Source organism: Mustela erminea, chromosome 18, assembly GCF_009829155.1.
Source record: "Mustela erminea isolate mMusErm1 chromosome 18, mMusErm1.Pri, whole genome shotgun sequence".
In the NCBI taxonomy this organism is placed as follows: Eukaryota; Metazoa; Chordata; class Mammalia; order Carnivora; family Mustelidae; genus Mustela; species Mustela erminea.
In genome coordinates this window covers 42,157,641-42,171,388 of record NC_045631.1, presented here as the reverse complement: position 1 = coordinate 42,171,388, position 13,748 = coordinate 42,157,641, and the positions used below count along the sequence as shown (strand labels likewise).

Here is a 13,748-nt window from a genome sequence, read left to right as displayed (position 1 = left end):
ATCTTCACTGCAGTTATGAATTGTTAAGGGACTAATATTAAGCCTCATTTAAGAATATGAGATTTTTAGGGGGCACCTGGGTGGCTCAGTGGGTTAAGCCTCCGCCTTCAACTCAGGTCATGATCTCAGGATCCTGGGATTGAGCCCCACAGTGGGCTCTCTGCTCAGCAGGGAGCCTGCTTCCCCCTTCTCTCTCTACCTGCCTCTCTGCCTCCTTCTGATCTCTCTACGTGTCAAATAAATAAACAAAATCTTTAAAAGAAAAAAAAAGAATATGAGATTTTTATAAAAGCACTTCTTTAACACAGAATGGGGTTCTGAGTTACTAATTCCTCCCCAAATAAGCCATTATATCTTTATGCAAAAGCATTATCTAAGCTATGCGTGTTCTTGTGACATAAATACAGCAACTCACGTATGGTTGAAGAGGCTCAAGGTGACTCCAAACATCATGTGGGTGATGCCGAGGATAACAGACGTTTTCATTTTAAAGGAGTTGAGAAAGGTCAGTTTATTGGTAGCAATGTTCCAGATCTGTCACAACACAAGGAAACAAAAAGGCATTACAGAGTTCATGAATAGGATATTATTCACCTATTTCTTTTTCTTTAGAAGTAAGCTCTACAAAAAAAAAAAAAAGTAAGCTCTACTCCCAATGTGGGGCTAGAACTCATGACCCTGAGATCAAAAGTTGCATACTCCACCAGCTGAGTGAGCCAGGTGCTCCTGGCTTTTTTTTTTTTAGTTATAGAAAATCCTAAACACAGACTTAAGTAGAGAAGACAGTATAACAAACTCACATTTACCTATGACCCAGATGCACAATTACCTATTGACTCAAGGTCAATCTTCTTTTATCATTCAGACAACCTACTTTCCACCTCCATATTATTTGGAAGCAAAGTCCAGGTATCATATCATTTTACCAGTAAATATTTGACTCTTTTTTTTGTTTGTTTTAAGAAAGAGAGAGCCCGCCTGCTGGGGAAAAGGAGGAGAGGTGGGGAGAAGGGCTGAAAGAGAGAGAGAGAGAGGTTTTTTTTTTTTTTTAAGACTTTATTTATTTGAGAGAGAGAGAGTGAGAGAGCATACAAGCAGGTGGAAGGGCAGAGGCAGAGGAAGAAGCAGACTCCCTGCTGAGGATGTAGGACTTGATCCTAAGACCCCGGGATCACCTGAGCCAAAGGCAGATGCTTAACTGACTGAGCCACCCAGGTACCCAACAGAGAGAATCTTTTTTTTTTTTTTTTAATATTTTTATTTATTTATTTGACAGAGAGAGAGAGATCACAAGGAGGCAGAGAGGCAGACAGAGAGAGAGGGTGAAGCAGGCTCCTTGCTCAGCAGGGATCCCAATGCAGGGCTCAATCTCAGGACCCTGAGATCATGACCTGAACTGAAGGCAGAGGCTTAACCCACTGAACCACCCATGCACCCCAAGAGAGAGAATCTTAAGCAGGCTCCACACCCAGGATGGACATGGGGCCCGATCTCATGACCCTGAGGTCATGATCTGAGCTGAAATCAAGATCAGATGGTTAACTGCCTGAGCCACCCAGGCACCACACCCTACCTTTTTTAGGTAAGGACTAATTTTTTTTAAAACATGACCACAATACTGTTATCACTCCCAAAAGCATTAACAATGACTCTTTAATATCATGAAACATACAGTCAGTATTTAAAATTCTTTGATTGTGCCTCAATTATTTATTTATTTATTTTTAAAAAGATTTTATTTATTTGAGAGAGAGAGAGAGAAGGATAGCACAAGTTAGGGAGAGAAGCAGAGGCAGAGGGAGAGGGACAAGGAGGCTCCCTGCTCAGTAGGGGTTAATCCCAGGACTCTTTGGATCATGACCTGAGCCAAATGAAGGCAGATGCTTAACTGACTGAGCCACCCAGGCACCCTATGCTTCAATTAAAAGAAAAAGAAATTCATTTATTCAAAGTAGAGTCCAGATTAGGTCTCTACACTGACACAGCTCTTAAATATCTAATCTATAAATTCTCCCTCTACTCTCCTTTTTTTTCCTTACAAAATATTTGAAGAAGCTGGGACATTTATTTTGTAGATGTTCCCACGGTCATTGTTTTCCTGATCATATCCCCATGGTGCTGTCTTTCCATCTATTTTTATTTTTTTTAATTTTATTTGGAAAATAAGAATCTATTTGAAACAGGAAAAAGGAAAAGAAAACAGAGAGAGAGAAAGAGAGAGAGAAAGAAACAAAGAAAAAAAAAAAAGAAATGTAAAATGTTAGTCTGAAGGACAAACGAGTTGTGAGGAAACACCTGGAGCTCGAGCTCAAAATAGTCTCTTCCCCTGGTGCTAGAGTTTTGCCATCCTGTGGGATCCATAAGCTTGTCATTCACCTGTTCTTCCAGTCTGTCTTCTGGGGGAGTTCCATCTATTTTTAAATATCAGTTGCCTTAAGCTTTGTCACCTGAGCCTGGACATCTGCAATATTTTCCACAGTTCTGCCTCCACTTGACCATCAGATTATGTTTCCTGAACCAACGCCTCCAATGCAGGCACTTCCCTGTGCCCAAACCTACCCCACACCCCCACTGTCTTCTTCAGGATGAAGTGCAGACTCAGGAACATGAGGAGCCAGGTCTTCCATCGGCTAGCCTGGCATCATGTTTCCTGAACCGGGGTCCTTGTGAGGCGCTCACGCTCGGTGACTTCTAACCTGAAAACTTGTGGCTGATTCTCTCTCAGATCCAGTGTACCCTAAGATTCAGTTCTATAGCTCCAACGGCCTGATGGACATGTATACCTGCACGTCCAACAGGCTCTTCAAACTCAAAACGTACCCTTAAGCATCAAATGAGATGTATGCAAGACAACAACAAAACCAAACCAAACCAAAAAACTTTCTGTTAACTACAGAACACTATAGAATGTTACCTAGTATTATTATTAGATTAAGCTACTTGAGAGCAGGGGCTACAACTGCAATTATGTGTTTCCCCCAGCAAGCACTATGCCTAGACACAATGGGATTCAGTAAACATTTGTTATGTGAAATGTTATTCAACCTCTTCAACCCTCTGTCTCCTTATCTGTATGACGGGGAGAGCAGTACTTACTTCCCTGCTAGAAATATTTCAGGGCAGAGGACAGAGATTGGCCCTCAGCGACCATTTCAGTAACATTTGCTTTTATAATAATCAAAATGAGTAACTTTGTATCTCCCCACTTCTATGCTTTTGCACATACTTCTCTCTCACCTGTAACAGTCTGAAATTTTTAACATTTTCTTTATTTATTCATGAGAGATAGAAAAAGAGAGAGAGAGGCAGAGGGAGAAACAGGCTCCCCACCAAGCAGGGAGCCTAATGTGGGACTTGATCCCAGGACCCTGGGATTCTGACCTGAGTTGAATGCAGACGCTTAACCAACTGAGACACCCAGGCACCCCCGAAATATTTTTTAAAGGCCAAATTAATGCCCATTTTTTAAAGAAACCTTGATCTTTCTGTCCCATAACGATCTGTTTTTCCTCTGGAATTCTGTGCTCCTTTTTGTCTAATGCTCATTCTTAAATTCCTCCCTCCATCCCCTTTTTTTAAAAAAATATTTTATTTATTTATTTGACAGACAGAGATCCCAAGTAGGCAGAGAGGCAGGCAGAGAGAGAGGGGGAAGCAGGCTCCCTGCTGAGCAGAGAGCCCAATGCGGGGCTCGATCCCAGGACCCTGAGACCATGACCTGAGCCGAAGGCAGAGGCTTTAACCCATTGAGCCACCCAGGTGCCCTCCTCCATCCCCTTTTAAACAGACAATACAAAAGATTTGATCACACTTTATTTGCCTAAGTTTTTGTTTTTGTTTTTGTTAATTCCGGGAAAAGTTTCTGTAAGTATGTAAGGATAAAAATGGAAATCTAAAAATCCATAGAAAGAACTGCTTCTGCTTTGTTAAAACATCTGCTAAAAATAAAAGCCAAACTAAGTTAAACAGAAATAAACTGGGAAGGAGTCTTAAAAGTCAGTCTTCCCAGGGTCAAAATTATCACACACCTCTGAAATAAATAGTACAGGAAAAATTATTTGGCTCCCTAAGGCATGGTTTGGAAGTACTCTAGACCCCTACACAAAGGCTTTCCAAAAATACTTCAGCTGAAAACCAAGTTAACTATCTTCAATTTAATTCTCTCACTTCCAGGTTACAGTTTAAAAATCTGGTGTTAGGGGCACCTTGGTGGCTCAGTTGGTTGGGCATCTGACTCTTGGTTTCGGCTCGGGTCATGATCTCAGCATCATGGGACCAAGCCCTGGAACGGGCTCTGTGCTCAGCAAGGAGTCAGCTTGGGATGCTTTCCCTCTTCCTCTTCCTGCCCCTCTGCCCTTCGCCCACACACATGCACACTCTCTCTCACTCTCTCTCAAGTAAGTACGTAAATAAACCAATAAATCTTTTTTTAAAATATGGTATTAGACAAAAGGAAAGAAGTGTTCTTACTGGATCGATGCCAAAAGGGTATGGTCCACCAAAAACTCCAGGGACGGATGGGTTCAACTGCAGAACAGGGTTCCCCCGAAGTGTCTCCTCCCTACCACGTCAGGAGAAAAGTTCCATTTATTTTTATCAAGAGAGGGAAACTGCTGGGGTCCAAAACTGATCCTAAAAGAAACTACTTCAGCTGTCCTCTCTCTTCAATAAAAGAGGAGCGACTAGCATCTGAGAATAAGAAGGGAGCAGAAATAACAAGACCACAAACAAACAAACACACCTACACAATTAAGTAAGGAATTTGGGGACTCTGCTTTTAATTCACAAGAAGAAACAATGTGCCTAAATTTATAGTCTCAGTTTCTTTCTTTTCTTCTTCTTCTTCTTCTTTTTTTTTTTTTAAATAGGCTCCACACTTAGGGCTGCCTGGGTGGCTCAGTTGGCTAAGCATAAGTAGGCTCCACACCCAGCATGGAGCCCAATATAGGGCTTGAATTCACAACTCCAAGATCAAGACCTGAGCTGATTTCAACAGTCAGATGTTTAACTGACTGGGCCACCCAGGCACCCCAGGCACTCAGTTTCTTGATAGTGTTGAAGGAATCACAAACATTTGCTTGGCTGGGGCATAAATAAGAGGGGACACTGGATTCTTCCTAAACAGAGACGCTGTCAGCCACCTCTTCAAGAGGTATAAGTTTACCTCTTGTCTGGACAATCAGAGCTGAACAGAAAGGGAATGAACTTTGACTTTTAGCTTCTTTGCAACTTACGTCCAATTATATAAAGTGAACATTGGCCGTACGCTCCAGGATGACCCGAAGATATTAAGAGACTTGGAAAAGCAATCATTGTAGATGAGGCCAGTGTAGATGGAAAACACGCCCATCAACAGGATAATGTACCGGCCGCTGAACACGGTGCTAAACATCTGGGAACCAGAAGAAAGACATCAATGAAACGTACTCCTCATGGCTCATGTTGTGACAATGTTACAGAGAATATATGACCCTTCTTCTCACACTAATCTACCCCACCCACCTTGGGTCAGAGAGCTTAGAGTAAAAGCCAAATACAGTGCTAACAAGAAATTACTTTCACAACACATGACCACTTTAGAGTTAAAATGAATATAACTTCTCTACTCCTGCAACGGCCTCTGTAACTTCTCTGTAAATGCATGGATAAAAGACTCCCAGATCATAATTTTATAATGAATGTTTGAGAGATGACAAAGTTTCAGTCCAACGCAGATGGAGCAAACATTACCTCATTCTCATTCTTCTGAGAGAGGATCCGGCTCTCCCTCAATACCATCCATACAGCAAAAAGGGTCATCAAAATACCATGGCCAAAGTCCCCAAACATCACAGCAAACAGGAAAGGGAAAGTGATGATGGTATATGGAGCTATAAAGAAACCAGAGGAAAAAAGCAAAGTACAGGAAACCGTGACCATCAGCAGCATATCACATTCCTCCTCATAAACTAAGATCAGTATAAGGGGACTTATTCTCTAGCTGTTGGTCAGACGGACTCCCAGAGAAAATCTTCCATGACAGGATCCCCACGTCCTCACAAAGCAGCTCTGATGGGATCCGGGCGACCATTAGCATTTTAAACAAAGAACACAGGAAGTGAAAGTTCTGTCCCTAGCCCTGGCAACAGTGTGGTTTGTTCTTTGATTCCCTTTCTCTAACCCCAGAACGCTGCTCCTTTGACAGGCAAGCTTTCTTCTCTTGTGCAGCAACCATTTCTCAGCTGAATAAAGTTCACAGGTAAGTGGGAGGAAGCTCAGAGCCCAGAAAAAAGCCAGTCCCGCAGACTTTAGCTAGAAACAAATTTTCAGACTTGTGACTTAATATATTACTCTCCTGTTTTTGCTTTGTGAAATCTGTTTTGTGTCTAAAATGGTCGATAATTGCTATGTTTTCTCTAACCTGGAATAGGGAAGCCATTTAAAAATATCAGAAATCTCAGAACAAACTTTTTGCTTAAAGCACTTCCTACAAATGGTATGCTAGAGAAAGCCAGGTGTTTCATAGTTGTGAGGGCACACAAAAGAATCCAATCTCCTGAGCTCACTCCTATAAAACCATGTCTCAAAGGAGAGCCGCCCAGTAATAAACTTCCCTCCCTGTGTCAAAATGGGCACCTCCTTACAGGAATTCTGCCAGGGCTGAGGTCTTGACTACATCGTTAATTTTATGCCAGTTACTCAGGAACATTTGAAGGGAGGCATCAGAAGAAACAAACAAACAAACAAATAAAACCTCTAGAGGGAGAAGATTCAAGCTTTTTTACCTGGATTTATCTCTCGGTAAGTTCCAATTCCATAAGCATCGACTATGTTCTGAAAGCCATATGTGAACTTGTTTGTTTTGTTATAGGTTGGGGGTGTCTGATTTGTTTGCATCCTGTTCAGAATAGAGGGCACAGTGGAACCACTGTGTTCCTGAGAAATAGTAAACACATATATCAAAATTAGATCATATGTATTTATCAAAACTCATCAAACTACACATATAAAATAGGTGCTTTTCACGTTATGTTTATGTCGATCTTGCCCAGTCTTTAGAGAAATATGATCTAGGTATAAAATCTACAGTGAAAGATTTAAATTAAGTGTTACAAAGAATATCCTTATGTGAGAAAATTCAATTCTAAAATGTGCAACCAAAGAAAACATGGAACTTCCTTGTCTGGAGACATTCTCATGTGCCTTTCTAAGAGTATCGTTGTTCTGCCCTTTTATGGAGAAAGCAGCATTAAGAGTATTGTTGTTCTGCCCTTTTATGGAGAAAGCAGCATTAAGAGTATTGTTGTTCTGCCCTTTTATGGAGAAAGCAGTGTTATCTTCTTGAATTCTAACTACTAGACAGGACTGCCAGGGTTATCTCTCGGAGCAGTCTGATGGGAGTGCCTGGGTGCCTCAGTTGGTTAAGTGGCTGTCTTTGGCTCAGGTCATGATCTCAGAGTCCTGGGATCAACGACCCTATACTGGGCTCCCTGCTCAGTGGGGTCTGCTTCTCCCTCTTCCTCTGCCCCTTCCTACCCCCTGCCACTTGTGCTCTCTCTCAAGAAAATAAAATCTTAAAAAAAAAAAAAAAAGGAACCAGTCTGAGGAACAAAGAGAATGGATAAAGAAATTGACATTCTGGTCAGGAGCTATTCTGAAGAAGCATGAGTATATACCCAAGTCATTTCATCTTTTTAAAAAAAATATTTTAATATTTATATATAATTTTGACAGCGAGAGAGAGAGAGAGAGAGAGAGAGAGAGAGAGTGTGTGTGTGTGTGTGTGTGTGTGTGTGTGTACATGAGTGGGGGAGGGGGAGAGAGAGAATCCCAAGTAGACTCCACACTCAGCTCGGAGCCCGATGTGGGGCTGGATCTCACAGCCCTGAGATCATCATGACTTGAGCTGAAATCAAGTCAGACACTCAGCCGACTGAGGACTGAGCCACCCAAGAGCCCAGTCATTTCATTTTTTTGAACTGCAGTTTCCACGTCTGGAAAACAAGGTTATACGAAATGTATTGTTAGGAGGCAAGAGGAGTACAAGATGAGTCTAAGAACTCTGAAAGTAGAAATGCCATAAAATGTCATCAATTAATGCTAGTATGGATGGGAACTGCTCCTCCCAGCTGCACTGCCAGCTGTGGGGGACTCACCGTGCCCCTTCTGAGCGCAAACTGGATGGAGTCAAGGTCGGTAACGGGGCACCAGACCTCTGCGATCAGACACTTCTGGGTCACATCGATGTTGCACAGGTTCAGGGTGTGGTAAATGGCCTTCATCTTCCGCACTTTGATGAACCAGACTCGGATGTTCTTAGCAGCTGCCTGCAGGACCCTCTGGCGGTGATCCTCTGTTTGATTGAGAACCTTATGGGAGAGAAAGCAGCAAGGAGAGATCCTTCTACACCAGGCTTAGGTCTCAGCATATGAATGGCCAAGAGGCACATCTTTCTGAGAAGGATTGCTAGGGATTTATTCTTCTTCTGACGAGAATGGCTTTTTTTCGGGGGGGATTATAAGGAATTAGAATTTTAGTTACTAATATTCATTTTCATTCAGCTTCAAGATAAAAAGAAACCTGAAGAGATAGTTTTTAGTTCCTCTATATTTATCTTCCCCCCAACTCCACAGCTTATCTGATCATTAAAGAGCAATGACTTTCCATGTAGAGTCTGTAACTCAGACTCAAAGACGTCAGCATTATAAGGCTGGGACTGGACAAAATCCACTATTAAAAACAGTAAGCTGCAGAATGCGCTGAACATAAGCCAGCACCGGGGAATGATGGGAAAGAGGCAGGGCTGAATGCCGCTGCCCGCCTATGCCAAGAGAGACTCCATGCCAGGGAACAAGGGACAGGAGACACTGCGGGGTCAGAAGGCCTCAAACCCTTAGAAGATATTTAGACTGCCACATACCACTGTTATCGTGGGGCAGATAAGTCTTTATCTTTCTGTCAGGCTTCTTGGGGGAAAAAAGACATTTCAGTGGTGATCCTTTGGAAACCAGTACACATTGCCCTCAGGAGCAGGGGTACTTAACATTCTACTGCCTTGTTTATCACCATTTACAATTTCAACAGCAAGAGAGGGGCTAAGCCAAAGGGTAAGCAACCTGCCACTCACACTTCTGCATGAAAATTGACCTTAAATCTCCACATTTCTTTAAAATGCACAAGGCTGGGGTGCCTGAGTGGCTCAATGGGTTAAAGCCTCTCCTTTTGGCTCAGGTCACGATCCCAGAGTCCTGGGATCGAGCCCCACATCGGGTTCTGTGCTCAGCGGAAAGCCTGCTTCCTCCTCTCTCTCTCTCTCTGCCTGCCTCTCTGCCTGCTTGTAATCTGTCAAATAAATAAATAAAATCTTTAAAAAAAAATGCACAGGGCTCCATCATACCTGGTTCATCAAGTCAATTCAGAAAGAAGTAGTAACTACTTTCTGAAGGGTAATAGGTGGTGACTTCCATAAAAAAACACACATGCTAGAGAAACTCTTGTATCACTTGAGAAGGAACAAAGTTATTTTCACACCTTCTGACTGTTGACAATTTTACAACTACTATTCAAACTACAGGAAGGATGCTGGATAAACTTGTAAGCATTGCCCTATCTGCTTTTCTCTTTCCCCATCCTCCACACCCACTTTTTTTTTTTTTTTTTAAAAGATTCTATTTTTAAGTAATCTCCATACCCAACACTGGGCTCCAACTCACAGTCCCAAGATCAAGAGTTGCATGCTCTACCAACTGATAAGCCAGGCACCCCTCAATTCCTTTTTTTTTTTTTTTTAAGATTTTTATTTATTTATTTGACAGACAGAGATCACAAGTAGGCAAAGAGAGAGAGAGGAGGAAGCAGGCTCCCCGCTGAGCAGAGAGCCCGATGCAGGACTCAATCCCAGAACCCTAAGATCATGACCTGAGCCGAAGGCAGAGGCTTTAACTGCCACCCAGGTGCCCCACTCTCTATTCCTTTTTAAAGTTCCAGTTCAGGGTGTCTGGGTGGCTCAGTGGTTGGGTGACTTCCTTTGGTTTAGGCATGATCTTGGAGTCCCAGGAATCAGTCCCACATGAGGCTCCCTAATCAGCGGGGAGACTGCTTCTCCCTCTGACCTTCCCCCCTCTCACGCTCTCTCTCTCTCTCACTCTCTCTCTCAAATAAATAAATAAAATCTTAAAAAAAAAAAACTAAAGTTTCAGTTCATACAGCTGGGTATTTCAAAGATCAAATTCTGCATATTGCCTGTGCCTTTTAAAAAACTTATGCATAAGTCAAGGAGGGGATAAGATAGCTCTAGAACCCAGAATGTACTAACTGGCCTATCACCAGCCAGCAGGTCTAGAAGTCTAAAAAACTCTCTTCCCTTGGTTAAACAGGTTAAGTGTATCTCAAAGGAGATGGGAATAGGTTGTTGGTGGGTCACAGACCATGCGAGCTGGAGGGAAAGATGATAAAGGGAGTTGAAATAGGAGTTAGAACATATCTCTGACAATTCTGCCCCTGCTGGAAAGAACTGTCTTTGGTATTAAGTACAGCGGGCCCCTATCTGTAGGGGACACCACCCAAGATCCCCAGTGGGTGACTGAAACCGTTAATACTATCTAACTATTTATAGTACATTTTGTTCTACACACACATACCTATGACGAAGTTTAATTTAAAAAAATTACGCACAGTAAGAGATTAACAGCATTAATAATAGAACAGAATAATTATAACAGTATGTTACAATAAAAGTCATGCGAATGTGGTCTCTCTCTCTCAGTATCTTATTGTACCATACTCACCCTTCTGGTGAGGATGTGAGAGGACACAATGCCTAGGTGAGGGGATGGAGTGAGGAGAATGGCGTAGGCTGCTACTAGCCTTCTGACGTCATCGGGGGAGGATCATGTTTCAGACCAGCAGTCGACTGTGGGTAACTGACATCTCAGAAGGCGAAATCAGAGAGAAGGGGGAGCAGGGACTGCTGTGCGCGTTTTAAAGCTTCAAGAGGACAATCATCACATCCTTTCAACTGGGAACAAAGCTCCAACTGGCCATGCTGTCCCTCCATGGATGCCTCAATCATGACTCCAACCTTAGGACCTCATGATAACCATGGAGTGTATAAACCACACTGGTGATGTCAGTCTCTTCTGGGGTACAAGACTTATGGTAGGCCTCTCTGGCTAGACCATGTGGTTAAGATCTGAGGTAACCAGAGTTAGACACCAAGCTGTTAAGAGCTGCTACCTCTGGAGGGAGAGAGAGTGTGACAGACGACAGAGGAACTGACTTTATGTGTACTTCTGTATTGCTTGATACTTTTTTCTCATCTAAGTATACTTTTTTTTAACCTCATAAAAAATACCTCAGACTCATAAGGAGGGGAAACTGAATACTCAAAGCAACAACAATTTCAGAGGTATAGCATTCCTGTCGCGTTTGAGGATGATTAACACTGTCATGCTATTTTTAGCAATCATTCCCTGCAACTTTTCCCCAGCGCCCAACAACACAAGTCACCCACGGACACTTCTGTTTTTGGCATCCTGGCTGCTACAGTTGTCTCATAAACTGTCAGTATTTCAAGGAAGGAGAACGGTCTTCGATTATGGTATTTCACACACAAACAAATTCCCTCCAGCCCTCTGGTACCATTTGGAGATCATCAATCCTGGTATTAACTCCAGAAGCCATTTCCTTCCGCTCCTGTGGTGTCTCAGGACAGGGATAGAGTGAGGCCCGGAACCTGGAACATACAGACACAGCCCCATGAAAAACGAAGTTTCTTTCTTTCTTTCTTTCTTTTTTAAGATTTTATTTATGTATTTGACAGACAGAGATCACAAGTGGGCAGAGAGGCAGGCAGAGAGTTGAGGAAACAGGCTCTCCACTGAGCAGAGAGCCCGAAATGGGGCTCGATCCCAGCATCCTGGGATCATGACCTGAGCTGAAGGCATTGGCTTTAACCCACTGAGCCACCCAGGCACCCTGAAAACCTAAGTTTCTTAACATGTCCATTTTAAATAACCTCAGAAAGAAATCTCAGTGTACTAGAAGGACCAAAACAGGATTAGCTCAGACTGTCACGCTGATCATTAATAAATTCTAAGTGTCCTATAGACAGAGCAAGAACATCTGAACTACCCTTACATTCTCTGCAGCTATTGAATTCCCTTAAAGTGTTAAAAAGTCAGTAGTGAGGGGTGCCTGGGTGGCTCAGTGGGTTAAGCCTCTGCCTTCAGCTCAGGTCATGATCTCAGGGTCCTGGGATCGAGCCCCGCTTTGGACTCTCTGCTCAGCAGGGAGCCTGCTTCCTCCTCTCTCTCTCTGCCTGCCTCTCTGCCTACTTGTGATCTCTGTCAAAAAAATAAATAAAATCTTTAAAAAGTAAAAATTAAGAAAAAATAAAAACTCAGTAGTGCAAATCGTATTATAAATTGTTAGAAAAATGTGGCAAGAAAAAGAGATCCTATGGGTAGAATTTCAGAAAAGTATGAGGGCACAGTGCCTACAGCACACTGCTGGGTACACAAACCCATTGTCCTAAAACAATGTAGCATTTGTAAACCATGAGTCCTAAATACATTTTTCAAAGAAAGGAAATTGTGGTTTTGACAGTACTTTTAAAAACGAACTTAGGTCATTTCTAATTGTTTAAAATAGTCCTAATATAATTAAAAGATATTTGCACTGTGTCAAAGTACACTAAAAGGGTTATTGTTTCACTCTTCTATATTCCATGGCTTAACACGCAGCCTGGCTGCACCCTCTGGGAGGCGCATCTCTCTTACCCTTCGCAGATTTTCTTGACTCTGTTTTTCAGCTGATCGCCTTGGAAGAAGATGATGAATACGGACTTGTGCACGTGGTCACCCTGGGCCCCAAACCCAAAACAAAGAATTCAGATTTCTGGCCTGGAAGATTTCTTAAATACCCTAGTTGGTGCTACAGGAACAACGGGAGTCCTTGAAGGATGTGGCAACCCTGCACTGTTTAAGCTCTGTTACTAGAACATTTGTCCTGTGGTCTCCCATTCACACAAAAAACCCTTCTGTATTTGTTTTTAAACTCAACCATGAGCTGAAATTCAGATGCTAAGATGATTCTCCTTGTAGCACCATATAGCCCTTTTTACTAATTCAACCTCAGACCTTACAATGGCTGAGTAAGGAGGAGGAGAGGAAAGGAAGCCGTTCCTGTTGTTCCACGCTTAGAAGTCCCCAGATAAAGGGGACTGAGGAACCATAAGGAGGTGTGGGTTTGGGGAGAATACCAATATAGAATCTCATGCTTCATGCTAAGTTTGATCTAAGGGCCAGGGAGGAGGGCCATCTATTCCAAATACCAAGTTCACACGTGGAGTCTGACACAAGGACTGCAGAGCAAGGTCAGAAAATTAAGCATAACTGGGTGTTAACCAGTATTGTCTCTGGTTGCCTGTATTTTCTCATATTCCCAGAGTTCTTATAATAAATAACAAACAGACTTTAAAAGGATAAAAGGAGATGAGGAGCGAAGAAAATGAGGCAAAGAGTCTTAAATCCCGAAGTTCTCCAGGATGGAAAATAAACTGGAGCATGTGCCTTGTGTAGCCGCTCTGCTGTAGCTATCCAGACCCCTTTCCTCAACTTGAAGATAAAATAATGTTTCTGTTGCCCAGAAACTTGTCCGAATATTCCCGAGAACAGCTCCACATCAGGAGTCACTACAGACTGCAATGTCTCCACAACGTGAGGACAGCCTGCGGGGAGCCTGCCCAGCTCTGCTCCTCTGGGAGTTCC

The 13,748-nt window shown here is 42.7% G+C and overlaps 1 protein-coding gene across 6 annotated transcripts in view; it reads right to left on the bottom strand.

Annotated features, from left to right (window-relative positions):
* ATP6V0A1 (ATPase H+ transporting V0 subunit a1) overlaps nt 1–13,748 on the bottom strand; it is a 72,177-nt gene that overhangs the window by 20,453 nt on the left and 37,976 nt on the right. For all 6 annotated transcript variants that reach the window (XM_032321174.1, XM_032321173.1, XM_032321175.1 and 3 more), the window contains exons 8-15: nt 12,759–12,841; nt 11,620–11,713; nt 8,136–8,348; nt 6,765–6,915; nt 5,731–5,870; nt 5,235–5,392; nt 4,471–4,561; nt 416–534 (exon numbers count right to left, since the gene is read on the bottom strand). In XM_032321174.1, the coding sequence (XP_032177065.1) occupies nt 416–534; nt 4,471–4,561; nt 5,235–5,392; nt 5,731–5,870; nt 6,765–6,915; nt 8,136–8,348; nt 11,620–11,713; nt 12,759–12,841 (1,049 nt within the window). The remainder of the gene's footprint in view (nt 1–415; nt 535–4,470; nt 4,562–5,234; nt 5,393–5,730; nt 5,871–6,764; nt 6,916–8,135; nt 8,349–11,619; nt 11,714–12,758; nt 12,842–13,748) is intronic.